Genomic DNA, 27,784 nt, shown 5'->3' with positions numbered 1-27,784 from the left:
TACACGTTTGACATCCTGATTTATATAGCGCTTTCACAACAGCGGCAGCTGTAACAAAGCGCTTAACAAAACAGTTAACATAAAGTAAAAGTATAAACACAACACATAACATAAACTTGATGCAATACATTCCGAAATGGGCCACAAACTGCATTTCCATTGAAAACGCAAAAGAGCATTTGTTGCGGTACCGCATTTAGCCACCAGGTGTAACCAAACACATAGATTTGAGCGAAATGTTTTATTTCATCTTTGTCATCATCATACCTGTCAACTTTTCGGAGCGCCAAACTGTATAAACTACCAAAAAAAATCCTTATAACATACCAAAGCATTTTGTATGTCAAAATAACGGCAGAAAAAACCCCCACGAAATTTCCAATGATATTTATTGTCGATCTCCATAATACAATGCCTGGTCAATGTCTAATCATCATTCTACTTAGTGGCATTACTGAGTTGTATTCATACGCTACTTTTTTCACCAACTCCAAATGCTGAACGGAAATTTTCAGAATCCGTATGATTAGTGCAATACGGCCATATACGTAAGATTCACCACAAAATCCGTATGAACTATGGCTAAACCGTATGAGTTGACGGGTATACATCATCATTAATAAAATCAACTTCTGCAGTCCAGATGCTGGAGTGAAAGCTAAGAGGGTATCACATTCAATGACAGGCGTGCAATCGAACAAAAACTTGTATTCATATGTGATGACTCAACGTGAGTCATTACGAAGCTCGAAAAGGTTGCTTTCAAAGAATGGTTTCGAATTTGTGCTTTTTAAAATGACAGAAATAACAGAACCATTTGATGAATTTATAATTTTGCATTGTTTTGTGTTCAAGTGTCATGCATTCATCAGGAGTTGCTGATTAACATACACAGAGCCATAAAAAAAACAAACCCCAAACAGAATCCATCTTAAAGCCCATTTGTCTTTTAAACAGATGTCACTTCAGAATAGTGAACCCATCCAAAAAAAATATTAACATAAAAATGACTTGACACAAACCAAACACTCCTTGTCAAGTGAACACATTTCAGTGGCTCAATGTATGATGTGGCTAATAGCTTCAAACATTGCCACCTCATAAAAAGTTGTTATGACGCCCCCCAAAAAATGGACTTCTCATCAAGAGTTGGTTTGTTTAAGCCTGATGGCAAACGTTGCTCATGTACGTCGTGTCTGTTCCCAGATCCTTTGGCACTTTCATTTCCCAAAAGGGGAGATTTTTGTTTGTTAAAAAAAAAAAAATCTGGCTGGCTGCATTCAGCGCTGGCACCAGGGTGTGTGTGGATGTAACACACAATGCACACACTTGAACCTAAACACATGCACACAACAGAAAATGAAGTAAGTGTGACAATAGCCGGATGGTGCCGTTTCACAATAAGATGACAACAATGAGGAAAAACGGGAACAAATTACATTGCATCAACACTTAAATGGGGCGGGGGAGGGTGGGGGGTTGGTCAGATGAGAGAGAGCAGCTCTTGTACCAAATGTATGATTAGAAAGACCAAAGAAATAAGTGGCACTACAGCTGACCCATTAACCAGCTAACTCACTAGCTAACCAACCAGCTAATTAATTAACCAACAAGCCAGTCTACCAACTTACTCGCGAGCTAACTGACTTTCTGACCCCCCCGCCCCAAAAAAAACATCTCACTAGCTAATTAGCCAACCAACAAACTAATAAAACGGCTAACTGTGAACAACCAAAAATTTCGAATGTGCTTTGACTGTCATCTCAAGTTTGAAAGCTAACAAGAATAGTAGTATACATGTGTCTATGTACATAAACAAAAAACATAAACTGACAGCATTAATACCAACATATATATTGGTATTGGTGCTGTCAGTTTAAGGCGTTAACGGCATTAATTTAAGACAATTTCAACTCGATTAATTTTTTTTAATCGCGAGATTAATGCGGCACCACGTCACGGATGTTACGTTGCTCTAAAATAATAAAATGTGTGAAAAATGTTTAATGTAAAACTGAAAGTCGAAATTGTTGTTCCGGTAAATATTTGCCTTTTGCACAAAGAATACGGATCCACGATTCCATGTTGATGAGAGCAGTGAAATGGGAAAAAATAGAAGAAAAGGACTAGATAAAAATCTGTTATTAATTACGGATAATTCAGAGTTAACTATGAAATTATACATTTGATCGCGATGAAATATTTGAATCGTTTGACAGCACTAATATATATCTATGAAATGTCTGTTGCATTACCTTGTTGGATCTTGCTGTATCGAAAAGGGTCCTTTGATATTGATGGTGTTTCTCTCATCTTTGCTGTAGCTGAGAGTCACCTGATCAAAACACCAACAGCGTAGGTGTTGATAGGAACGTCAAACGAAATAGAATGAAAACACGTTCCTTGAATGGTTTTTGTCCTTTGCTTATAGAAAAGCAGATGATGATTTTCAATCAAGTTTGAAAACAAACGTATGTGTGGTACCTGTTCATGCACCCGCGTCAGCAGCGCGAGGCTCTCCAGGTGCGAGTGGAACAGTGGCGAGCGGGTAAGGCCCACACCCAACATAGCCCCGACGATGTAACCCACAGCGCAGTCGTCTGGGAGACGGATACGTTCGGCTGTAGACAGGAAGGCGCCGTCGCTAACGCAGCCGACGGTATAGATAAGTTGAGACTCATAACGCCCCCACTCCGTATGCAATGGGGGCAACAAAATCGCATACCGAGCCCAAGGTCCCATCTTGATGGCGAGTCCTCGACTCAGACAGAATCCAGCGCCCCCTGTGGCAAACCAGAAAACTACCTTCCTCTGCGCACACACATACACACACTCTAAGTTTTCTCTGAGATCCTATGCTAACATGTTGCAAATGCGCTAATTCCAAAGTGTCATATGTATGCTAAGCGCATCTTAATTAAATGCCCCCCCTCCCAAAAAATCTTCTGTAGCTATGGCAACTGCTAATGTGTTATACAGTAAATGCGTTACCTGGTTACAGGCTGTAAGATAATTTGCCGTCAACATGATAAGCGCCAATGTGCTAGCATTCACCTCAAGGTGGATGTATTGTCACTATGCTAGTGTCACAAAAAATGCTAAATCCCGATGTGAAAAACACGTCGGAAAAAAGGAGGTACTTCGTCATGTTGACGGGATGACATGCTAACAGGTTAACTGGTCATTTTGTCGTAAATGCGCTAGCTGCAAATTTACTGTGAAGATTCTAATTGGCACAGTGTCCAAGCGCTAACATTTGGTCTCATTGTACCATTTTAGCATCGGCTAACGTCTCGGTGGCCTCGAGGGGGTGCTCCAGACTGGGTCGCCCGATGTAGACGTCCTGGGTGTGGCTGTACTGAGACAACAGCCTCAAGAGGGCACCCATGTTCAGGTAGTTGTCGTCGTCCATGTGACAAAACCACCTACAACCACACAGGCTGCCAATTAGCATTAACATCATCAGCGGAATTATGACAAGTTAATCGTTTTTGAGAGATGCTCAGTGCTTAGAATATTTTGGACACATCGGCACGTTTTATACTCTTGATGATTCATTCATTAAGTAAACGTATTTTGTGCAACAAAATACATGATCACAATCAGCCATTTTTTAAATGTACATTCGGCTAAAAGTCTTTGAGGTTGAAAGTGGCGCAATCCATATGGAACGAATCCGACTGATGTTTGTAAGACTTTTCATGTAGTTTAGCGTCGTCGTCATTTCGACGCATTAGGATTTAGCGTACTTATGGCACTTTAGCAATTAGCGTTGTCACGTTAACGCTAAAACGCTTGTAGCGGATTGAACATATTCGCATTTAGCCTAGTACTTGCGATGTTGTCAGTACACAGCATATTTGCAACACTCGTGACGCATTAGCAGTTGTCTCGGAGAGGAACACACTTGGCAAGCCTACCACCGCCAATTTCAAACACTGAGCGCGACGATATTTCCGTCACACCATCCATTAGCATCGTTTCTACGGCACCGGCTTGACAGTCTTTCGCCTCGGCGACATGGCGCGTGACTTACTTCCTGTCGGCGTCGAGGAAGGCGTCGTACTCGGCGGCCATTTTGCAGGAGAGCGCTTGACGGCTGTGAGCTGCCGAGCAGTTGGTGTTGATCAGGTGAGCGCCTGGTGACCACGACAACATAACGGTATCTTCATACTTGTTCATTTTTGGAACCGCACTTCACTATTGGTACTTCTAGCATTAGCTTTGCACGTTAACCGCTGCCAACGTTAGCTTCTGACACTAGCTCAATTGTTAGCCTCCAAAAATGTGGTTCTTTGGTAGCGTCCAACATTTCTTCCTGCGGTAGCTCCCAATGTTTGATATTGCAGTTAGTTTCCAACGTTTGCTCCGATGCTAGCCGTGCTTCCTCTAACGTGAACTTTCCATGATACCGATGCTATGACGTTCACTTCCTGTCTGCTGCTCACCGTGGAAATGCAAAGTCAGCAGACGTCTGATTTCCTGATGCCATCGGCGTGCCCGTGTGTGAAACTCACCGATCCGCTTCCTGAGCGCCGAGTCCTCGCCATCGGTGAACACGTACGTCTGCGCACACACACACGCACAAAAATCAAGTCACTCCCCGTTTGACTTCATGTCTCGCCACAACATGGTGTTTGCTCTCGTGTGTGTTTTCTGTGTGTCTTTTTATACTTGTGTGCGTTTGTTGTGTGACTTTAGTGTTTTTTGGACGCAGGCAACTGTTTTGCACAGTTGCGTGTCTTTGTGTTTTTTTTCTCATTTTTGTTTATGTGACAGCTGATGGGTTTGAGGGGGGGGGGTGGCGGGGGTTCAGTGTGGCTGCAGGAAGCCAAGCAGAGCGTTCAGATTTTCCACAGGAAGTCGACCAAACCTCCACTCTTGGCCTCAGAGCCTGTTTTGTGCATGCGTGTGTGTGTTTGAATATACATTCCTCAAGTAATGTGATGTTCTTGTGGAGCAGCAGTCTTATGACAAGTGTTTAAAAAAAAGAAATCAATAAAACTACCACAGCCCAGGCCGAAAGCATCACAAGACGCCAATTAATCCCGAAGTGGCCAGAGTGCGCCCTGAAGGAACACCTGCACTGCGTATTTCCAGCGCTTCAATTTGTCACGCAAATTAAATGATGATACAGAAATGAGCCTGCTGACTTTTAGATACTTCAAGGCAGTCTTTTAAAATCTCCTTGAAGGAAAATATGACATAAGCTAAAACTTTTATCCATTCACCTTCTGTAGTGTGCGCCATGGCCACCGGGGGGCAGTTTAAACGCACACGGAAGAAAAATTCCACGACTGACTCGGTCAGCTCGAGTCATGGCAGCCATTTTTTGCAGAGGCTAACGTGTATATATGCCTGCAGGTATTGCTATATTGTCACTCCGCGTGTTGGTCTGCCCTTGTCGTTCAAATATCTGTTAGCAGCAGTAGTAGTATTTAGTAGTGTGTGCGTGCGTGTATGTGTACATACAGCACGTTGCGGCGTCGCTCCCTCTTATCGTATTATTTCCAAAGATTCGTCGGATTGACTTGCTTCCGCATTATATCGCTTCATGATCAAACCAGAGCTGGCCAAGAACTTTTTCAGCTCATTGCCAATAAAAAAAACCAAAAAAGAGTTGACGACTATTTCCGTCGCTGGTACTCCTTGTTCGGATTCTCCTCGATGACATTTCACGTCGACGGCAAGAGTTAAAGGGCATTCACTTTAAATTGTATGTGTTGTTATTTTTTAGATTTTTTTTTTGTTTATTTGTGCGAGCGTGTGAGATTCGCCACGTTTGGCCCTTCCCACGAGCAATCGGCTGAAGTTCCCAGGGTGTGTTGTCGCGTTATTTCCACAACTCGGCATTCTTCAAACATGTCGGTGTGCCTGGGAAACAGGTAATGCTCGAGCGTGAGAACTCCTCACTCAGCTGATTGTATGCAAATAAGCACGTGCACGCAAATAGCCCCCCCCCTATTTTTTTAATTGATGAGAATCAATTAAAAAATGCAATCAGGTCAACTTTTTGGGCCTGGCCAACCCAACCCAGCGTTTTGCAGCTGTTTTTCGACAGCACATCAAGGCTGAGGAGGATCCGGGCCCTTTTTTGTCAAATTTGCAGCAAGCTCGCCGTTGACGTCATGATACAGAAGAGCCGCTAGTTTGTTTTTTTTCCTTGGCTGAGGCTCTTCATGAATGCGAAGCAGTTGCTTTTCAGTCGCTCGGCGTTTGGCAGCTTTTCACAGCCACTCGTCACCTCCTGTGACGCATCACAAAAAGGGCCCGAGACCACCCTGTGGGTTTGCGACGACACTCCCTTCAAAGCCACTTTGCTTTGATCCGGGCGGCCTCGTAAATATCACTCGACTCAGCGGAGTTGATTTTTGCCCCGGCCGGCCGGCCGACCGATGCTAGAATGTCACTCGAGAAGAAGCGTTGCAAGATCAGCTGCAGGCATCGTACCCGATGGAACCTCGAAATGTGACTTTAAAAAGGGGGCCGGGGGGGGGGGGGGGACATTTTTTAAGTCCGCAAACGGTCTGCGAGAACCAGCGAAAGTCAGTAAAACGGTCCGCGAGTCACATCGAGCAACATGTACAGTCCTACATGTACAGTATATGTTTGCTGTATTTTGTTATTCATACACTAACCTAACTTTTTCCTGTTTAAATCTATTAGTACACAGCATTAAGTCATGTTAATAACTACTAAATGTACTTCTACATGCATGGATACCGTTAAATTTGGCCTCATCAATATGTTGTATACTCATCCACAGGGAGGGGTCGCTACTTCGCGGATTTTCATTTATTGCGGGTGGTTTGGGTCCCCGTTAACCGTGATAAACGAGGGATCACCGTATGTCAATGTCCAAGTTTCTGGACAAAGATGCATCGCTTGCCATGACCACATCGTTTCCTCACCCATGATGTACACGCACGCATCAGGTCTTGAATTCATTAAGAGCATTTGAGACCTCGCTCGGCGCCCCTCCGAGTGGCAAACGGCTCGCTTTCTGTGAAATCGACTCATTGAAGAACGGTCGGCTGAGAATGAGTTCGGAGGAAACTCACGTGTTGCAAATGGTTGGCGATCCACGTGTCCAAAAGGAGCTCCAGCCTGCCGCGGTGGTATTTGCTGGTGGTCTTCACGGCCACGAACACGTCGTCGGCGGTCAGGAGCTCCGCGGGCTCCGGCGGGGCGCCGCTCGGCGCCGGCCGCCCGACGGCTCTCCTTTCTCGGCTCAGCTGCCTGAAGTAGTCCGTGAAAACGGCGCGGCTCGCCGGAGCTCCCTCCTCCGCCGCCGCCCGCTGCGCGCCCGCGACGGCGAGCGCGCCGGCCGCGAGCAGGCAGAGGACGGCGACGCGGAGGAGCTGAGGCGGCCGCCGCCGCCGCCGCTGCCCCGCGGACCTCCACATGGTGCGTGCGTCGAGGTGGGCGCCGCTTGTTTCATCTGGCTCGGAACCGAACCGCGGGACTCGACGGCTGCCGTCGTTTGCCTCGACGGCTGCATCGACGACGTCTCAGCTGGCGGCGTGCGAGGAAGCTCCGCCGATGGGCGGGGCCCGAATTGCTCCACCGACCAATGGGAGACCCGAGCGCCTTTTTGGGCGAGGCCAACAACAACAAAAGATAAACCGTGTGTGTGTGTGTGTACCCATGTATATGTATTTATATTCTATATATTGATTTACCTGATGGGAATTTCACATGCGGGACTTCAAAGACGCTTGGCCAAGAAAGAGTTCATGTTTGCAAAACTTGACAGTCCCCTCCCAAATTTGCCGTCGGTGTGTTGTTGGGGGTCTCCCCCCCCCCCCTTTTTGCTCCCGTCGGTGTGTGGCAGGATTCCCGGTGCAAGGTCACTGTTTTCCGAGCCTCGCTTTGGGATTTTCTCTCCCCCCACCCCCCTCCCGTCCAGGCTTTACCGTCCCTCCTTCTGTTTGCTCGCAGAATCAGTCCAAAGTCCCAAATTCAACTTCGCTTCGAGCTTCTTCTCAGAAGTAAGACAAACAAACAAAGGAGGCTTTCTTACACGTGTGTGTGTGTGTGTGTGTGGTTTGTGGTTGGTGTGACGTCAGTGCTGCTGTCAGGGGGTTCAAGTACCACAATGTGTGTCTTATTTTATTTTTTTTAAGTCACTTCAAACAGCACGAGGACACAGTGGATCTGTTATGTGTTTGTCCTCGCCAACGAGCACACAAAAGTCACACGGACGCTTAAGAAAATGTTGCCACTGAAACTCCAGCGGCGGCTGTGTTGATCGATAACTTTTTTGCTTTTCTATGGGTAATTTTTGAACTTTTTATATTGCACTTTGTACGCAGCTATGTTTCTTTAAAGTCCTACATAAGGTTCTGTTGAGCGCGCTTTCAGCTCTTCAATGAAGCCTCCGTTGGAGTTTACTGTCCAAACTGAACACGCAGCAAAACTAATCACTCACAGCTTTTCAATACGGTCATCCCTCGTTTATCGCGGGTTAAAACCGGGACCACCCCGCGACAGACGAAATCCGCAAAGTAGGGTTTGCCCTGCTCCCGGCCCCCCCTACAATTTGTGTGTAAGGTTTTATGGGTAAACGGTATTTATACTGAAAAAAAGTCTGTAGCGGTACACATACAGTATTTACTTAAATCTTTAATAATAAAACCTTTTACAGCGTGCAGCCAATGTGCTTTTGAGACAATTGTTGGATTCTACTGGCGCTTTAAGAGGGGCCGACCTGCCACTGACAGGTTGCCGTTCGCGTGACGTATAAAAAGCAGCATCGCATGATGTTACTTTGGTGAATACACTCGCTTCGTCGTCGACATGGCCCGATGGTAAGCTACGCTTGTGCTTTTCTTTAAGCAGCTATCTAAAAGTTAGCTTTAGAATCGATGATGATCGCTTGCTTTGTTTGCCTGCTTTGCATTGTGTCCGTTGTGCTTCATGTTTGCCGCATGCATCGCTATGCGATCACAGTCGGCTACCGCTCGCAATCGGCAATGTAAACAAACAGCGTGGGATAAAGTGTTGCTAGGACAGCGGTGTCTTTATTTAACTCATTTTGCATAGTTGTCATGTTTGTCCGGCTGCAATTGATTGTTTGAACGCGAAGTACATCGCGTTGCAGCTGGGCTTCATCATGCCGGCGCTCCACTTCCGGGTTGGACCTTTGGGACTTGTAGTTCTTTTGTTCGAGTCGACTTGATGCGTTTGTGACGTATGGTTTCTTACGTTTAAAATAATGACGACATAGTGAAGTCATGGTTGATTAAAGTATTTATTAAATGTATTGTTAAAATAAAATTACGGTAAATTCTATACCTATTTACATCATGATGCAGAAAGAGATTAATTTTTTTACTGCATTTGTGTGCTTTAGGTCATTACCCGCTTCTGCAACTACTTCTGTTTCATCTACTACTACTTCTGCTTCAAAGTGATCCAATAAATGTACAGAAAGAGTGATCCTTCCATGCCGGCCGACGATTCCTATTCAGAGGGCCGTGAAAAACGGAATTAATTAAGGTGCTCAAGTGGATCAATATCTTCAGACATGGACTCAATGTAAGGGCCCAACTCACTCGAGGCCGTTTGAGGAAAAATAATCCACGAAAATCAAAAACTGTCACGTTGCGAGGCGGTGGTGGACCCCAAAAAGCAGGCAGGAGGGAGGATCAGGGTGTACTTGAAGTGTATTGATAAAACAAAGAATCCAAAGTATCAAACAAAACCCAGGCCGTAGCTAAAACTAAGTCAACAAAACATGGTGGAGAACATGACCGCAGCAAAGAAACAAACAATGAGCCGTCGGCTGGAAGTTCTTTTATAGCCAGAATTGCCCAACCACCAGCAGGTGCGCAGCTGCAGGGAAAAGCCCCACAGTGCCACCTGTTGTTCACAAACCAAAACGGTCCGATCAAAACTGTGCCCCCTAGCGGATACCCCATGAATTTATTCAAAATATTCATTCCGTGCCTTTTCTGCATTTTTTTTTTCACTTTTGAATGATCCCGCGGGCCTGATCGAACCTCCGCGGGCCGTAGGTTTGACACCTGTGGTGTAAATGCTTCCCAGACGAAAGGATTCCTCCATGTTGTTTTTGAATGAACAGGCATCGTGGTTTAACCCCCCCCCCCCCCCCCCCTGCCTGCACGCGTTTTAACGGTTGACGGCAAGGCGGATAATCCGCCACTTTGAGCGCACTCGGTCCGGCCACGAGGGAGGCGAGTGCGCAGTAATCCGCCGTCTAAAGACCTTATCAAGCTTCTTATGGTGACAGAAGTCACATTAGGTGCCGTCACGGAAGACGCTTTATCCACTCGTTCAGACCGTCCAAATGCTATTTTACTTTGCATCCAAAATGGCCTCCAAAAATGCATCGTTTCAGATCATAAAGTAGTTTCAAGATCAATTAAACGGATCCACAATTCCATGTTGATGAGAGCGTTAAAATGGGGCAAGAAATCAAAGGAAATTTAGAATAGATAAAAATCTGTGATTAATTACGGCTAATTCTGAGTTAACTATGAGATTAAAATATTTAATCGCGATTAAATATTTTAATCGTTTGACAGCACTAGTTTTTAGCTTTTGACTTTGTTTTGTTTTGAAAGCAGCCGGAACATGTCCTTAGTCTCCCCCCCCCCCCCCCCCATTGAACAGCAATCTTCCTCTCAGTTCACTTGCTGCCGGGCCCTGAAGCCAAAGGGTCAGGTTCCAAAAGTGGGGTTCAGAAGCTCTTGACCGTGGGGCTCTGCCGGGTTCCCGCGGCGATGGGCGTGTTCTCCAGCCCCCGCAGCCACTCGGTGCACTTGAGCATCACGCGCTGGTCCACCCGGCCGCCCCGTTCCTCCTCGTCCTCGTACTCCTCGTCGTCGTAGCGGTGACGCTCGTTCAGCAGGGACACCTTCACCATCGAGCTCACGTCGCAGCGAGTGCTGACCAATGCCGCCGCCCGGTCGTGGGGCCGCGGGGACGGGGAGGCGCCCGGGCGGGGGCTCCGCCTGAATCGCCTGGAGTCGGGGACACTTCCGGAAATGTGGTGGTGGTTATGGTTGTTGTTGTTGTTGTTGCGCCTCTGCAGCAGCAGGACCGCCTCGGGGGTTAGGGTCAGCGTGAATCGGGTTTCCTCCCGGCGGGATTTGATCCGGGGTCTCACCTGGTGGGCGGGTGTGAGGATTGTGGTCAGTGGGGCCTCAAGACAAGACTATGGTTTCAAAGTGAAGTTACAAGACAAGGTTGGGGTTTCAAACAAGTATTTCCAGCCGGGGTTTGAGGTAAGGATTTCAATCCAGGGGTAAGGTTTCATGCCCGGACTAGTTCCAAAGCAATCGTTAGGCTTTCAAACAAGGATTAAGGTTTCAAATTTAGGGCTCAATCTTGGGTGAAGACCTCAGTTGGGTTTCAAGTCAGAATTGAGGTTACGCAGTTGCAATTTTCAGACTTTCTAAGTAGGTTTCTGACCTGGCAGGTCTTGGACAAAGACTCCCCAGACCTGGAGGCGGGGAGGCCCTCGGGCGGCCCCCCGCACGATGAGGGTCCCTTCTTCCTGGGCTCCGACAGCCCTCTGGTGGCCGTGGGCAGGAGGCTCTTCTTGCCCAGCTGCTTGAGGTTGGACGCCAGGCGCTCCTTCACCGAGTCGCCGCCTTTCGGGGGCGCCGCCTTGCCGCCCGGTCCGGCCGCCGCCGCCGCCATCACCGGCACGGGCGGGATGAAGGGCATCTTGGACAAGCACAGAAACAAGTAGGACAGGAGCTCGGTCTTCCGCCGGAACCTCAGGAAGGGTGCGGCGAAAGAGGCCAGGTACCCGCGAGCATCTCGGGCCATGCGGCGGCGCTGCCGCTTCCGACTGGCAGAGCACACTGGTGCGCGCCGACCCCGTAGCTCGCCGCGCTAACGACACCCAGGCTCAGCCCGCTGGAAATAGACGTGAACTCTTAATCTGCCGCGGTCGGCGCGATCCACTGAGAGCCGCACGTTTGCAAAACGCAAAAGCGCACGTGGACCCGGCCAGGCTTAAAGTCCAGACACGTTTGGCGCTGTGGAGCAGTTCTACGTTTGGGAGGGCGTTCCAAGCCTGGGTTAGGTTTTCAAAGTGAACTTTGAACCCTGGGGCAGAGGGTCATACAAGGATGATGATGATTTTCAGTCCACGGTTCGGATTTCAAATGAGGGTTTCTCGAGCCAGGATTAACAAGTCTGATAGAGTCCCAATGTGGGATTTGAGGAGGCGCCCGGTGTTCCCAAGTAGGGTTTCAAATGAGTTTTTCATTTGTCAATCAAACCGAGGATAGGGTTTCAAGCAAAGGCTCAGGGTTCCGATATTTTAAAAGGAAAAACAGAGGCCGGTAGACAAAGATGACATGTTTTTCAGATTTTTCAAACGGGTCAGTTTAAAATCCGTGTTCGGGTTCCAAAGTAAAATTTCAAGCAAATAGCTTTCACCATAGAAACATTTATTGACATTATTAGTTCAAAATCGGATATTAAAAAAAATAAAGGGCTGAACAGGATGACTTGATCAAAGTCCAAACCCACTGACATAACTTTAAAAAGACACCCCCCCCCCCCCCCGTTAATTATTCGCCTTCACCGAAAGCAGCACCTGCGATGCACGTGAAGAAGGCGATGACATCTCGGACAGCAGTGGTAAGCGTCTTTGAAATGATTCACCAAGAACGGAAGCAGACAGCAGCCAAACGCCAACCTGAAAAGTGACGTCATCGTCACACCCGCCCACCGTGCGCGTGGACGACGGAGGGACGACGGTTGGGGGGGTCGAGGGGGTCACTCACCCGAGCAGGACGAAGAGCACGCACATACTCCATGCGTACGTTCCGGCTCGGTAGCGCACCCTGGTGGTCACCTGGGCCCGACAGGCGGGACATGACGCCAGAGCAGGGGAGCGGCACAGGTCGCTCTCGTGGCTCACAAACTTCGGTACGGGGGTCGTCACCAAGGGGGACGCGCACGCTACACGAGGAAGCGGGTAGACCACAAGACACCACAAATGCAAACGAGGAGGATTTCCGGCACAAACGTGTATTTTTTTTTCCCAACCTGCGCAACCTTAAATTGAGTCAAAATGAAATCAAATGTATGCTTATGTTACATTCGTGATCATTTTATGTTTGACAATCATATTTCATGTTAAGAATACCTACATTCTATTCTGTTGTTGAATAATTGCTCGGACGTGATTTTATGTTGACAGGTTCTGCCGGAAGTGATTTGAGTTACGAGGAGAGTCGTGTTCTCGAACGCGCTGCGGTGTCCGCGTCTTTTTTTCTTCCCTTTTAATTAATATAACTGCATCTAAAGGATTCCATCTCTCCTAAAAAAAACAGCGAACCCCTGAACTTACAATTAAATCAAGTCAGACTTGACCGGGGGGGACAAAAAAGGTTGAATTTCACATTTTTGTGACAAAATATGAGTGGCCCTTTGTGGCAATGGTGCGTGAATCCCAAAAGGGAGGCCAGTTAGTCAGTTCCAGGAGGTACCTTGAGGGGGGGACTGGATGGGGTGCACCTGCACGGGAGCCAGGTCAAACGACCAAGGAGGAGGCTGCCGAAAGGGCGAGTGAACGTGATAGATCCTCGCCGTCCGCCTGGCGTTGTCATCTATACGCGCACACATCCTTCATTTCATTCATATCATATTTGTCAAAACACGCAAAAAGAAAAAGTGGTTCCGAAAACAAAGGCATGGAAATAGGAATTGACCTGGCGAGTAGTCAAGTGGCGGCGCGGGGAAGGAATCGCCCCGCTGGGCAAAGGTCTCCATGTTGACCGGCTGTGGATGAGTTGGGTGGCTGCGCACCTGCAAAAAGCTACCAAGTGACAAGCAGACAGACACAAATTGGTCGTCCACGCCGATTGGTTGGTGCTCACTTGTTACCCAGAAAGCAACGAGACATTTTTTTTGTAGACGAAGGCTGCGCACATCTTTCTCAGCTTTCCTAAAGCAGCCCCTCCCGAAACCTCTCTTTTTATCTGCTCTTGAGGTCCCGAGGTTAAATGAAGGTGAGGCCAGCTACGGGAAGTTTGGGGTATCGGCAAACTGCCCCCACCCTGACTTTCACTCCAAAGTACACGACATGATATTTCACCACATCCTTGGCAATCATTTTTAATACGTCAAACCACTTCAATTCAGCGTATCTTGAGAAATGCAGAAGGGTCGACTTTGTTGGTTTCCTCTTTTCTGATTGTCAAAACTGCCAACTGCAGGAGCCATGTAAGAATTGAGCATGTTTCACACAGTAATATAAATGCACAAATAAACATATTACGTCATATCGAAAACAACTGTTTCTAAATTTTCATCCATCACTTGGTTTCACCATACCTTCAATCCTTCCTCGTTTTCTTCTTTTCCTCAATGTTTTTTTTTGGGGGGGGGGGGCGGGGACTCCCTCGGCCACCGCACATCCCTTCAAAGTCACGTGCGGCACTTCAGCCCCCACTTCCTTTATGACGTCGTGATGCAATTCATATGGTGGCGCTGTTTCCCCGCCCACCTGTCTGTGCACGCGCTCATTCACTTGCTCGTTGCGGTCTGGGTACTCGCGTGATGTGGCTAAGCTAGCTGTCACTCAGTCAGTCGCTCAGCCAGCCGCCGGATGTACCTGGAAGCGCATCGCTCTCGTCGCCCGTCTTGACATTCCCCTCAAACATTCCCGGAGGAATTCGTGTCGACTGACCAGAGTCCGCGAATTCCCGTCCCACTCCCTGGTGGTCGTCGAGCCCCCCCGTCACCACCACCCGCCACTACACCGCTAGGGCTTGCTTAACTTGCCGGCTGACGTGCGGACGAGGTGAGTTGGCACGCCGGGATAGCTGCATAGGAAACACCGTGGTCGGGATAAGACGCATGAGGCCTACCTAGCGAATTGAGCTAGCGACCCGAAATCACAGCGCGCGTGGGGATGTCAGATCTTCAATCCCTGATCAAATGACGCCGACGTATTAACCCCCCCAAACGAAGACGTACTTGTGATATTTTGAATAAAAAGAGGATAGTCTTTAATATGATTTTAAGGCGTTCTTCGAGGATTAATTAGCAGCGGGCTTTCATGTTTTGAACGGTGCGGTTCGGCTATCGACGCTAACCGGCTAGCGTCGCTTTCAGTTGTAACTTCTCCCACGTAATGGAACAATCGTATAAATATACATTTTTTTCTGCTTTTGCCACATGTGGCGTGCCGGTTATCAGCGGGAGACAAAGTCGTCACCCTGCTGTTCACGTGAAGGTGAATGAAAAAGGTGGTGGGTGCATTAAAAATAAAATGATTGTACTGCCCGTGTGTATGTTTGTAACAGTGGAGAGCCCTGAACCGAAGGAACACACCCAGACGAGATGTCACTTCACCAGTTTCTATTGGAGCCCATCACCTGCCACGCGTGGAACCGCGACAGGACGCGTCAGTTTACACCCCCCCCCCCTCTCGTCACTGTCATTCCAGCAAGGGGTGGGAGGTAACAGGTTTGGCAGGTTACTTAGCTTTCTTCTTGTGCTGTCCCCTCCCCATGCAGAGATTGCCATCAGCCCCAACAACCATGAAGTTCATATTTATAAGAAGAGTGCCAACCAGTGGCTTAAGACTCACGAGCTGAAGGAGCACAATGGACACATTACAGGTAGTTTGCTCATCCCATGACTTTTAAGAACGTTTACAGGAGACAAAGCAGTTCCATCTTGAATGCCCAAGTTAGGACGTGGCCCTTGAATGAGAACCGCTTCCGAACGATCTCATTTCAATGGCTTCATGTTATATAAATTTGAGCTTGTAAACTTGTTCAGCCACATTTGTACCAAGGGGGCTTTGCGATAATGTCATTGACTCGCCTTCACGTGTCCCCCGCGTCGCTTCCCCCCTGCGTCGACATCCCCCCGCAGGCATCGACTGGGCCCCCAAGAGCGACCGCATCGTGACTTGCGGCGCCGACCGCAACGCGTACGTGTGGTCGCAGAAGGAGGGCGTGTGGAAACCCACGCTGGTCATCCTCAGGATCAACAGAGCCGCCACCTTTGTCAAGTGGTCGCCGCTGGAGAACAAGTTTGCGGTGGGCAGCGGCGCGCGGCTCATCTCCGTCTGCTACTTTGAGTCGGAGAACGACTGGTGAGAAAGCCCAAAAGTCCACAGTGGACCTTCCTTTATATACAGTAGGATGGTGATCACGAGAATTTTTAATTATCGTGACAAAAGGGGCAGTAGTGAAAGTTTGACGTAAGCGGTTTTGTGAACGATACAAACAAACGTTGCGTATTTCAGGTGGGTGAGCAAGCACATCAAGAAGCCCGTCCGCTCCACCATCCTCAGTCTGGACTGGCACCCCAACAACGTGCTGCTGGCCGCCGGCTCCTGCGACTTCAAGTGCAGGTGACGCGTCATCAATAAATGAAACCGACGAGGCACAACCCCCCCCCCCTTTTTTTTTCCTCCCTCCCATACACACAAGCGAGACATTCTAACACGACAACATTGTTTGTCTGTGTGGTGTCCAGGGTATTCTCAGCCTACATTAAGGAGGTGGAGGAGAAGCCAGGCCCGACGCCTTGGGGCAGCAAGATGCCTTTCGGAGCCGTTCTAGCCGAATTCGGCGGAGCAGGTCCGCCCTGTCCCGTGTCATTTTACGCATGCTAGCAAAACAAACGGCGTTTGATCCGACTGAGCTTGTTCCGCTCGTTTTAGGAGGAGGAGGTTGGGTCCACTCTGTGTCCTTCTCGGCCTCCGGGAACCGCCTGGCCTGGGTCAGCCACGACAGCACCGTCACTGTGGTGGACAGCTCCAAGACCGCCTGGTATGTTGCGCTCCTGATTTGCCTTCATGTGTGGTGGCAGCGAAACGGGAACCCCCTACGATTCATTTGTTGCTTGCCCAATGTTCAGTGGGAGGTCATTCCAGAGAGGGACCAGCAACAGAAAAGGCTCCATCCCCCCGAGCCACAGTTTAGTTACTTTAGTTACTTCTAATAATGTCTGGTCCACAGACCTGAGGTGCCGGGCAGGTGTTTAGGGGCGGATGAGCTCAGAGAGGTAAAGTGGCGCCAGATTATTCAGAGATTTGAAAACAAAGAGGAGGATCTTGAAACTGAATGGGGAGCCAGTGAAGGGATGCCAGAGTAGGAGTTAAGTGCTCCCTCTTACGAGTGCCAGTCAAGAGGCGAGCGGCGGCATTGTGGAGCAGCTGAAGGCGCTTCATGGAGGACTGGCTGACTCCAAAGTAAAGGGCATTGCAGTCATCGAGCCGGCCTGTGACAAAGGCATGAATTACTGTCTCAAAGTGTTCATGTGAGAGGAGATGTTTGGTACTAAGTACGTTTGTTGTTGTGTTTCGAGTCCTTTGCAGCTGAAGACGGAGTTCTTGCCTCTGCTCAGCGTTTGCTTTGTGTCCGAGAACAGCCTCGTGGCCGCTGTAAGCTTGCGCATACTCATCCACACTTACTGTCTGAAAGCGTGTTTTAAATTTTTTTTGGAAATGATATAAAGTACATGTTTGCACGTCTCCAGGGCCACGACTGCTGCCCCATGCTGTTCCGCTGCGACGACGGCGGCACGCTGACCTTCGTGTCCAAGCTGGACCTGCCCAAGCAGAGCGTCCAGAGGAACATGTCGGCCATGGAGCGCTTCCGCAACATGGACAAGAGGGCCACCACCGAGGACCGCAACACTGCGCTGGAAACGCTGCACCAGAACAGCATCACGTAAGTCACTCACTCCCAAAAACTCGAGGGGGGGGGGCAGCAGCGACGCCTACAACAATGCGCAGCAGTATTCTCTGGTCCGTTGGAAGGAAAGTCGTTTATCGGCAGACGATGCTCCGGTTGATTTTCATGAATATGTCCCATTTGAAAACTGGCAAAGAAAGAAAACGGAATGGTCTCGCTCCTCACAGCCAAGTGTCGATCTACGAGGGAGACAAAAGGGACTGTCGCAAGTTCTGCACCACCGGCATTGATGGCGCCATGACAATTTGGGACTTCAAGGTACCCGCACACACGACTCACAAAATGTTGGCCACGTGGCTGGAATTTTTTCGTACATTTTACAGGTGAACTTCATTTGATCCTCTGTAACAAAGAGCTGACTGACAAAATTCATAACCAACCGGCGTGAGCTCCATCAATGGACCACGAAATGTGCCGGTTCAATTCGAATGAGTTTATGAACAGTCTTCATGGAACATTCTGTTCATGGAGATATCTGACACGGTGCAATTAATTTTTTCATCTTGTCGTAAATATTCACATTGCAATTGGATTGATGAATTTCAGGTGAGGGGCCACTGTGCTCCGACTTAAGTTACTCTCGTTTGTTTGGTTGAAGATACTGCTCGTGCTCCCTTTGAACATGTAATTCCTTTCAACGCCCACTAGATGGAGTAACACACGAAAGTGAGCCAAAGAATGGAAACATTTTGCTGATTTTCCACTGCCATCTGTGCTTTATTTCCCCCTCCTCAGAGTCTAGAAGCTTCTATCCAGGGTCTCTGCATCATGTGAAGAAATGTTGCAAATGGAGCGGGGGCAAAATGGAGACGCTGCGTACTCGCCAACACTTGCCCTTTGCTCCCCCCATAGTAACACACACACACATTGAACTGACGTGTGGCATCACTGTTGATTTTTTCGAGTTGCTGTTTGTTTTTAAATGAAGGCGGTAAGGAAGAAAGGAGGTTCTGTGTTATTAAAAAAAGTGTGACTTGTGTGTGGTTTTTTTTTTTTTGGTTCTCTAACCTCTTCCAAAGTACCAAAAGTTCGACACTAAGCTACGTTTTATCACAAAAAAAAAACAAAAAAAAAATCAGACTGAATATCACCACGGCTGAGCCTCCACGTGAATATATCAACGCGTTGTCGCGGTAACGGATGTTTTCTCTCACTCCCCGCGCCGTCGCAGTTCTGTAGTGGCGAGAAGCTCATGTATTATGGAGGATGTCTGTGTCATGTGAGGTCAAATAAATGCATTTACAGAACACCGTGCACTTTGACTGCCGTCTTTCTCAACTTACGATGACGTGCTTGTGCCTTCTCACTTGGCATGTTTTCATTTTTCACAAAGTGCTTCTTGGGTGCGAAATCTGTCAAGGTCTGCAAGCTAGTGGAAGAGGCAGAATTTAGGAGTCAAGTTTAAACAAGAAGAAAAGAGTAGAAATAAAGTGTGATTTGGATGCTGAAGATACCCCCCCCCCCAAAAAATATATTTTTTAAATCCCTAGATAAAATGGTGGAATATCACCAGCATAGTTTATTTTAGCTGAATATTAAAAAAATAAAATACAACCCGCACTACATACTAGCACCTGCGGATGGATTCACATGTTCATGGATGTATTTTTTTTTCCCCTTGAAATATTTTGAAGATGGCCGTATTTGTTCCTGGAAAGCCATTTTTATTCCAGGTTGACTGCAGGGTCTGTCCAAGTTGTGCTATCGGGATCTCGAGCGGTGTTCGGGCTCACTCTCGTGGCACCGCTCAAGAATCACCGCCTCTGAACTTTCAAAGGCATCCCTCAGTCGGGCGGGGCCGGGGGGGGGGGCAATGGAAGACAGTGCTGTTTTTGTGCAAAGCCTCTCCCTTCCGTCCCAATTGTCCCCCCACACTCGTTCCTTTTCTTGTATGCATTTCTGCTTCTCAAGAGTTTTTGCGCCCCCCCCCCACACACACTCAAGCTCCGCACCTCATTTTCTAGCTGACTTTCAACTTCCTGTTTCCTCCCCTCCCACTCGCTCTCTTTTTTTCTCTCTCGCCTCGCAGTCTCGGCAGCTTCAATATCGTCGTTGGCGTTCGTGTTGACTGGCCAGAGTCCGCGAAGCAGAGAACCACCGTCAGCCCCCCACCCCCAACGTCTACCACTTCCCTCCGGGTGAGTAGCAAAAAAAAATGCTTTGAATGGGAATGTTGAGACGCAGACGAGGACATGGGAAATGCGGACTGTGTAGACTTCGAATGGAAGAAGTGGCAACTTTGGGTCTAGTTTCGTCAAGTTGCCGCAGAGCTCACTTCCGGTTTCGGGTTAACGGGACATTGTTGCTGGGTCGGAGGTTCCCATCTTACTGCCGTGTAATAGGGAGGTTGTTTAACTGAAACAAAAGCCGGATGCTACGAAATACGGTTGTATTTTTTTTCTTAGAAAATAGTTGACAACGGCTGTACAGGGGAGGGGAACCTATCCCCGTAAATCATGGGACCCCCGATCACCCACTCAGGTTACCGCTGTGAACAAAGCGAACGAAATAATTACTACAGTACAATAAAAAAAAACGTTTTCATGAAGAACGACAATGCTTTTAAAAGATGCAAACTAAACGAAAGTACGCCTCGTAATACTATAATTCACAAATTCCGGAGAAAATGACATTCGTTTCGTCTTTGACAAATACGCATTTGCTTCGGGATTGCTGTACAAAAGGAGGAGGGCAAAACTGACGTTGAGAATTTGTCAATTAGACTAAAATAAAGTTTTGGGTTTAAAAAAATATATATGAAAAAGAATTAAAGCCAACAGGTTTCTTCAAAGTAACGTAAAAGCTACCGTATATACAGTATAATGACAATTCCCAAACGATTCTTATCTTGTCCCCGGTCACGGCGCTACACGACGGCTAGGGGGCGCTATAGCACCATCAGAAGTCCCTGCTGCTCTGGCAAAGTTCCTCCAGCATTGTACTGTATTGTACATTTTGAAGCGTTTTTAAAAATCGTTTAACACACGGTTTTACCCAAATGGTCTTTTTTTTTTCGCGGTCACTTTTTCTTCTACAGTCCACACATCGATGATACCGTAATTCCGATATGTGACATTGAACGACATTGCCATTTTGAGAATGAAGTCAACTGAATCGATTTCCTCTGTGCGTGGACAACATTTTGTTGGTTGGGGCATTCGAGTCTTAGAGCCGCATCATTCTTTTGTCATGACTCGTTCAGTCTGGTTCACATTAACAGTTTCCTCGGATTAGATTTGCACCCCCCTCCCCCACCCCCACCAAAGGGACTTTTTTTTTTCAGTTTTGAGAAGCTTCCCGTGTTAAGCATTCCAACTTCCGTCTTTCTTTGTGACCGTTAGGCGTCTGCTTGCTCTCCAAGTTCCTCCTCCTCCTCACGCAACTTCCTGATTTGCATTTGACCCTGTCCTCTGATTGGCCATTGTGGCTGCAACCAGTTTATTTATTAAAATGGGTGCTGTCAAACGATGAAAATATTTAATTGCGATCAAAGACGTGGTGCCGCGTCAATCTCGCGATAAAAAAATTAATTGGGTTAGAATTGTTTTTAATTAATGATAACGCGTTAAACTGACAGCACTAATTAAAATACGCATATATTAAGTCTATATTAAGATAAGAAAGCCTTTATTTGTCTCGCAATGGAGAAATTGCCAATTGACAGCAGCAAACCTCGAATATTCTGAGAGCAAAGTTGTATTTTTTTGGGCGGGTGGAATATTCTCAGCATGAAGTCTTGGTTTTTATGAAGGAGGTCGCTGAATCCCACCAGAATGAAATGGCATTTTCTCTTCATTTGCGTGTGTGTTTGTGTTTCCCAACCAGATTCCTGCTTGGCATCCAGTGTGTTTTTTTTTCCTGATTGGCCATGGCCTTCCACAGCTTCCTGTTGGAACCAATTAGCTGCCACGCCTGGAACAAAGATGGCACCCGTGAGTTTCCGTGTCCTCTGACATTTGTGTTCATCATACGACATGAATTATGCAAAGGCACCACACGGTTCATCCTGGTGCCGTTTTCATGTCTTGGGACATGTGCTGTGTCCGCCCTTGCAGAAGTGGCCATCTGCCCCAACAACCACGAGGTCCACATCTACAAGAAGGACGGGGCCAAGTGGACCAGGATCCACGAGCTCAAGGAGCACAACGGTCAAGTGACAGGTGAGGATGCGGCCACTCGCCGGGCGGGCGGCTCGCGGTGACCGCTGCGCCCCCCCCCCCCTTCCCTCCGCCAGGCGTGGACTGGGCGCCCGACAGCAACCGCATCGTGACGTGCGGCGCCGACCGCAACGCCTACGTGTGGACCCTGAAGGAGGGCGCCTGGAAGCCCACCCTGGTCATCCTGCGCATCAACCGGGCGGCGCGCTGCGTCAAGTGGTCGCCGCGGGAGAACAAATTTGCCGTGGGAAGCGGCTCGCGACTCATCTCCGTCTGCTACTTTGAGCAGGAGAACGACTGGTAGGCCAGCTCAGACATTGGCCGCGCCGCTTTCGCTCCATGACATTTCCCCAGGGTGGGACAAATCTCAAGTCCCAAGACTTCCTAATTGTGCCAGCCTCAAAGCTTGTGTACTCGCTCGAGCCTCCCGTCTGATGCTAAACTCCGCCCATTTTTGATCATCCAATTAAAAGTGGCATGGGTCTGTTGAGCAAATCGATGGCCGAATGCACTTACTTGGCATCAGTTCGGGGCAGAGCTGCCACATCCAATATGGTGGAGGCGGCGCCGACGTCACGCAGCGCGCGGCTCAATAGCGGCGCCCGCGGGAATACGGTGCGTCTGTGGATGTCTCGTGACACGGTGCCATGGTGTGGTGGCCCCTTGCAGGTGGGTGTGCAAGCACATCAAGAAGCCCATCCGCTCCACCATCCTCAGTCTGGACTGGCACCCCAACAACGTGCTGCTGGCCGCCGGCTCCTGCGACTTCAAGTGCAGGTGAGCGACGCTCACTCGCCAAGTCCGCGTCGCGGAACGACTCCAGAAAAGCGGGGGGCCGTGGCTCGACCATTATTTGGGGAGTTTCGTTTTCGAGGCGGCCATTTTGAACTGTGCACTGTGAATCCGCTGCCGTCAGGGTGTTCTCGGCCTACATCAAAGAGGTGGAGGAGAAGCCGAGCCCCACCCCCTGGGGCAGCAAGATGCCCTTCGGAGAGATGCTCTTCGAGTCCGGGGGGTCCGCGGGCCAGGTTCCCGGCGCGGCGGCCGGCGGCTGGGTGCACGGCGTCTGCTTCTCCCACTCGGGCAACCGCCTGGCTTGGACCTCGCACGACTCTGCCGTGTCGGTCGCCGAGGGCGGCAAGACCAGCACGTAAGATTTTAAGATGTACATGGGCGGTTCACCTTATTTCTCGGCAAAGAAGGTGCTGGCGTTTCACGCGAAGCAATAAAACATCATCATGAATAATAATCCCTGTTTTAAATGTGCATTTTACGTGTGTGTGTGTGTGTGTCTAACTTTTTATGGCAAATTCCACAGCGTGAGCAGTCTGAGGTCCGACACGCTTCCTCTTCTGTGCGTTACCTTCATCACCGAGAGCAGTTTAGTCGCCGCTGTAAGTACTCCTCGAACCTTTGTGTTGACGTCGCACACACACACACACACACACACACACACACACACACACACACACACACACACACACACACACACACACACACACTTTTAGGCGTGGTGTGCACGCCTTGGGCAGAATTGAACGAGCAGAGCGATACAACACACAGAGACGGTCGCAACTCCTCTGGAGCAAGTCGCAACAATCGATTGTTCTTTGTAGGGGATAAAGAATACATGCTGATTTTCGTTTTAAATTATTGAGAAAAAGTGGCATTATAAAGTAGTTGATTGTTTTTCAGCAGACTTGGACAGATGCAGTCCTAGCCGTTTACTTTCTGCTGTATTTGAGAGTAGTCAAAGCCCTAGCTGCAACCTTTAGTTTCGACCACGAAGGGGAAGAGCACCTTTTTGTTTGTTTTTGTAAATCTCTAAATGGGACATTAGAAAGTACTTGGGTTAACATTTCAAAAACAGTAAGAACAATTTTCTGAGCAATACAAGTACTCAACACTGATTAACGCGATTAAAGAAAAAAAAAGGACTTGTAATTAATTAATCGCATGCGGTACATGGAGCAATTGAACATAAACAATAAACAGTAACAACAAATCGGGAACAAGTGCAAGCTTAATCAGCTCTTCTTATGACTGCAGGATTTGACATATTTGGAGGGGAAGCTGTGGAGAAAAAAACTTGACGCGCAAGACAAAAAAAAAAAAGACAAGACCGCCATTTTGCAATCATCACCGTTTGCGGTCAAATATCGGTTGCGTCATCTCCTTCCGGCGTTTCAAGAGTGACTTGTGGAAGTTTGTGTTACATGACGCCAGCGCTCAGGTTAAATAGCAGCTAGCGGCACGGACTCAACGTGCCCGTCTTGTGTCCCCCACCCCCTTCAGGGCCACGACTGTTGCCCCATGCTCTTCGTGCTGGACGCCGCTAAAGGAGGCCTGGTGTTTGGGGGCAAACTGGACGTCCCCAAGCAGGCGGCCCAGAAGGGGATCAGCGCCAGGGAGCGCTTCCAGAACTTGGACCGCCGTGCCTCGGAGACCCAGAGCACCGACAAGGACCTGAGCACGCTGCACAAGAACAGCATCAGGTGCGTGCCGGGAATGTGGCCATTTTTTTTCAGGGTGACCAAACGACACCAAAAATGACAAAATGGTTTTTCGGTCGACCAGTTGGTGTTCCATCAAGGAGACTGGTGGCGATGGTCGGAACCTTGAAACTCTTATTTCTATGGGGAAATGCTAACCGTGCGCAAACAGGAGGTGGAAAAACTCCCTGGAACCGTCTTAAGTTTCCAATTTGCAAGGCTGCACCTGTTGGTCCTTGGCGGTGGGAGGGGGTAATCTGGAAACGGTCCAGAAGTCCCGGTCATGAAAATGTGTTTTTTTAACGGGGGCGGGAATGGTGTGGAAACAGTCCCGAGAACTATTTACCAGGCCCTCTCATTTGGTCTTGTGCTGTTTCAGTCATATCTCGGTGCTGCAAGGGGGGCGCAACCAGTGCACCAAGTTCTGCACCACTGGCATGGATGGAGGCATGTGCATCTGGGATGTCAAGGTCTCACACACACAATCTCACTCTCTGCCCCCCCCCACCCCCCTCTCTCCCACACTAACGGGTGCGAAATGCTTTCTGTTTTCTGTTTGTGTTCAGACTCTGGAGTCATCTATGAGGAACCTGAAGATTGTGTGAAGTGACTCATGAAGAAGGCTTATTACGTAAAGCTTCTGCGCCATATTTTGAAGGCGGTCTTACTATTATTCTTTTTTCAAATGTTTTTATGCTCATGTCAAACACTCGGACGGGTGCGTCTTCTGTGTTAGCTCCGCGCGCTAACCCGGGCGTCCGCTAACGGTCCCGATGATGCAAGACCTGGGCTAACGCTTGCAGCAGTATTTTATAGATGACAATAATGATGATATCCACGAGGTGAGGCTGCGAGTCCTCCTATTTCGACGCTTATGCTGGTCATAATATGCATTTAATAAATGGTACATATTGCATTCCATTCTCTGCGGCCTCTGTTCTCCTGATTCCCTACTATATCCCAATTATAGTTTGGTGAAGTTTGCTGTCTCCGTGCTCGCCACAAGAGGGCGACCGATTTCCGCTTGAGCAAGTACTGTATTAGAAGCGTCTCCCATTTTTATGTCTCTCTTGTCCTTATTATCATATTTCAGATGGAGATTTCACGGCGCGGCGTGCTTATTAAAGGGCAAAAGGCAATTTGGCCGACGGTAGGGGGGATAAAAATATCCCAACTTTTTAAGGATAGTAATGAAACCCCACAGGGTGCGCCGAGCAGATGATAATGCTGATAAACGATTGCAATTTGAGGGAAACTACATCTGCTGCTTAATTGGACGGATTTACGTGCATGCCGAGGCCTTCGGTGAAAACCTCCCAACTGCAGTTCAGTGAATGAATTACTTGGTGAGTAGTTAGCCGGTTAACATAAGGCCAACAACAGTCTTAGTCCAAGTATAAAGTTGAGTGAAAGCGTTCATTAGTCAGCTGGCTGTTCCTTTTTGTTTGACCGAACCGCAGAAAAAAAAAATACCAGTGAGTTAGCGAGCTCGGCTGTATTCTAGAAAATACACGTAGTGCGTGTGAGTGATGTGACAGCCGCTTTGCTTTGACCCGAGCGCTGCCGTGAACAAAAAGAGAAAGCCCCCCTTGTGTTCAAGACAGCTCGAAAAGAGTGCCGCCTTGTCTGTCTGCTGTGCGGCAGAAAAGAGGCTGCCGGGTTGGAGAGCACTTGACCTCCATTAGGGGGGGTGAAACCCTCAGAGTCCCCCCTCCCCCCGCCATGCACACCTGGAGGAGGTCAAGTGGCAAACAGCATCCAGGGAGAGTTTATCTGCCTTTGTGTTAGCTCTGACGAGCAGAAAACAGCAAAACGAGAGCCGCGGTTTTCCACTGACGTTTGATCAGGGAGAGCAAATGCAATGATGGAGTTAGCTTGATGTCTGACGAGGTCGTCGGCAGGATTCTACCCAAAAAAAACAAAAAACCAACCCAGTTAATTTGACAGTCTTAGAAATAGAGTCACGTTGGTAGTCAGTCCGTTTGTTCGTTTGTCAGCAGAATTGCAGAAAAACAAGGCTGCAGTTAGTTTGCTATTTGGCGGTAGTAGAACAAAATCAACACTTCAGTTTGATTAGTCAGCATTAATACGCCCCCGACCTCCCCCCGCCGGCTCAGTGAGTGACAGAATTAGTTACCGGTAGTTATGTAGTTAAGAGTTTTGTATTATCACAACAGGTAAGCTGGTTTGGCAGTTAGCATTATTATCCCTAAACAACAATGGAGCTAGCTAGCTAGCCAGTTAGTTAGCCACTTAGAGTGCTGAAATGAAACGACACGCACAACTCAACGGAAACACTTTTAAGCCTGCTCGGCCTTGGCGGAGGTCTGCTGATGGACGGCCGCAAGCTGCTTCACACCTCCGGAGAAAACGACGCCGCGGCAACAAGTGTCTAAATGTTCCAGAGATCCCCATCAAGACCACCATCTGCCACACACACACATATAGGTGTCTCCGTCTGGTGTGCAAGCAGGAGGAAAGTCATGTGGTACTTGGAGACCAATGACGCAATGGTGGACAATACTTTACACTAAAGCAGCAGTCCGTTTACACACACGCTCACACACAGGCGCTAGCTAGCACATTAGCCCTCAGCCATCAACATGAGAATGAGTCCCAGGGGAAGAAAGGTGAAGCACTTCCCAGAGACATCAGTCATGGCCTCGAGTCGTTTGGCTGCTCATGTTGAAGCTTCTTGCGCCTGTGTCCGTCTGTCTGTTTGTTTGTTTGCCCGCATGTGTGTGAGGGTGTGCGTCTGTCGCCACCAAATAAATAGATAAATAAATCAGCGCGTCACCATGGAAACACGTTATATATCTCCTGGCCATATTTATCCAAGCCGGAGGAGGAGGAGGAGATGGAAGCAGGGAGGAGGAGGTGACGCATGTGTCCGTGTGCGTGCTCGCGTGTGTTGATGTTCATGTGAGCGAGCAGATGCAAGTTGTCTTTCTCGCGGTGTCCACGGGAGGGCAGCAGAGCAGTAGGTCACGTTCCCAAAGGTGTCTCCGGGCTTCGTGAATGAATGAACGGATGGATGAGGTAGGAGACTGAGAGTCCCCCGCCGCTGCAGCCCTACTCTTCCTGCCCCCCCCCATCCACCCCCTCTCTTTTCGCCTCTTCCGTCACCAGCCCGAGGATAAGATGCTGAGCTGCTGCGGGCCGCAGATGTATTGTGGCAAAAATGTAAATGTATAGTAAGGCGTTTTTGACCGAAAAAACGACCATGTATAGTAAGGCAATTTTGGCCAAAAAAAAAAGACCATGTATAGTGTATAGTAAGGCGTTTTCAGCCGGAAAAAAAACGACCATGTATAGTAAGGCATTTTTGGCCGAAAAAAAACCCGACCATGTATAGTAAGGCGTTTTTCGCCCCAAAAAACGACCATGTATAGTAAGGCATTTTTGGCCGAAAAAAAAAACGCCTTAC

The 27,784-nt window shown here is 48.4% G+C and overlaps 4 protein-coding genes across 4 annotated transcripts; 2 read left to right on the top strand and 2 right to left on the bottom strand.

Moving 5' to 3' along the window:
• Positions 1-1,258: 1,258 nt before the first annotated feature.
• On the bottom strand, positions 1,259-7,550 carry LOC127613135 (beta-1,3-N-acetylglucosaminyltransferase lunatic fringe-like). Its single transcript, XM_052084046.1, has 8 exons — positions 7,062-7,550; positions 4,518-4,566; positions 4,037-4,139; positions 3,272-3,425; positions 2,726-2,811; positions 2,485-2,644; positions 2,256-2,335; positions 1,259-1,335 (listed from the first exon to the last, which is right to left on the bottom strand). The coding sequence occupies exons 1-8, from the start codon at positions 7,404-7,406 to the stop codon at positions 1,281-1,283; spliced, it is 1,032 nt and encodes a 343-aa protein (XP_051940006.1). The 5' UTR covers positions 7,407-7,550; the 3' UTR covers positions 1,259-1,280.
• Positions 7,551-9,045: 1,495 nt separating this feature from the next.
• Positions 9,046-11,802, bottom strand: LOC127613138 (proline-rich protein 18-like). Its single transcript, XM_052084050.1, has 2 exons — positions 11,440-11,802; positions 9,046-11,134 (listed from the first exon to the last, which is right to left on the bottom strand). The coding sequence occupies exons 1-2, from the start codon at positions 11,800-11,802 to the stop codon at positions 10,706-10,708; spliced, it is 792 nt and encodes a 263-aa protein (XP_051940010.1). The 3' UTR covers positions 9,046-10,705.
• A 2,696-nt stretch (positions 11,803-14,498) lies between these two features.
• On the top strand, positions 14,499-18,959 carry LOC127613131 (actin-related protein 2/3 complex subunit 1A). Its single transcript, XM_052084042.1, has 11 exons — positions 14,499-14,794; positions 15,300-15,400; positions 15,513-15,617; positions 15,877-16,099; positions 16,253-16,360; positions 16,486-16,589; positions 16,673-16,781; positions 17,320-17,395; positions 17,491-17,684; positions 17,876-17,966; positions 18,444-18,959. The coding sequence occupies exons 2-11, from the start codon at positions 15,337-15,339 to the stop codon at positions 18,480-18,482; spliced, it is 1,113 nt and encodes a 370-aa protein (XP_051940002.1). The 5' UTR covers positions 14,499-14,794; positions 15,300-15,336; the 3' UTR covers positions 18,483-18,959.
• A 2,538-nt stretch (positions 18,960-21,497) lies between these two features.
• On the top strand, positions 21,498-25,278 carry LOC127613129 (actin-related protein 2/3 complex subunit 1B-B-like). Its single transcript, XM_052084040.1, has 9 exons — positions 21,498-21,640; positions 21,764-21,868; positions 21,943-22,165; positions 22,535-22,642; positions 22,782-23,015; positions 23,184-23,259; positions 24,161-24,360; positions 24,737-24,827; positions 24,924-25,278. The coding sequence occupies exons 1-9, from the start codon at positions 21,577-21,579 to the stop codon at positions 24,960-24,962; spliced, it is 1,140 nt and encodes a 379-aa protein (XP_051940000.1). The 5' UTR covers positions 21,498-21,576; the 3' UTR covers positions 24,963-25,278.
• Positions 25,279-27,784: the final 2,506 nt, after the last annotated feature.

This window comes from Hippocampus zosterae, chromosome 13 (assembly GCF_025434085.1).
Source record: "Hippocampus zosterae strain Florida chromosome 13, ASM2543408v3, whole genome shotgun sequence".
NCBI lineage: Eukaryota > Metazoa > Chordata > Actinopteri > Syngnathiformes > Syngnathidae > Hippocampus > Hippocampus zosterae.
This window is presented reverse-complemented; position numbering and strand designations above follow the sequence as displayed.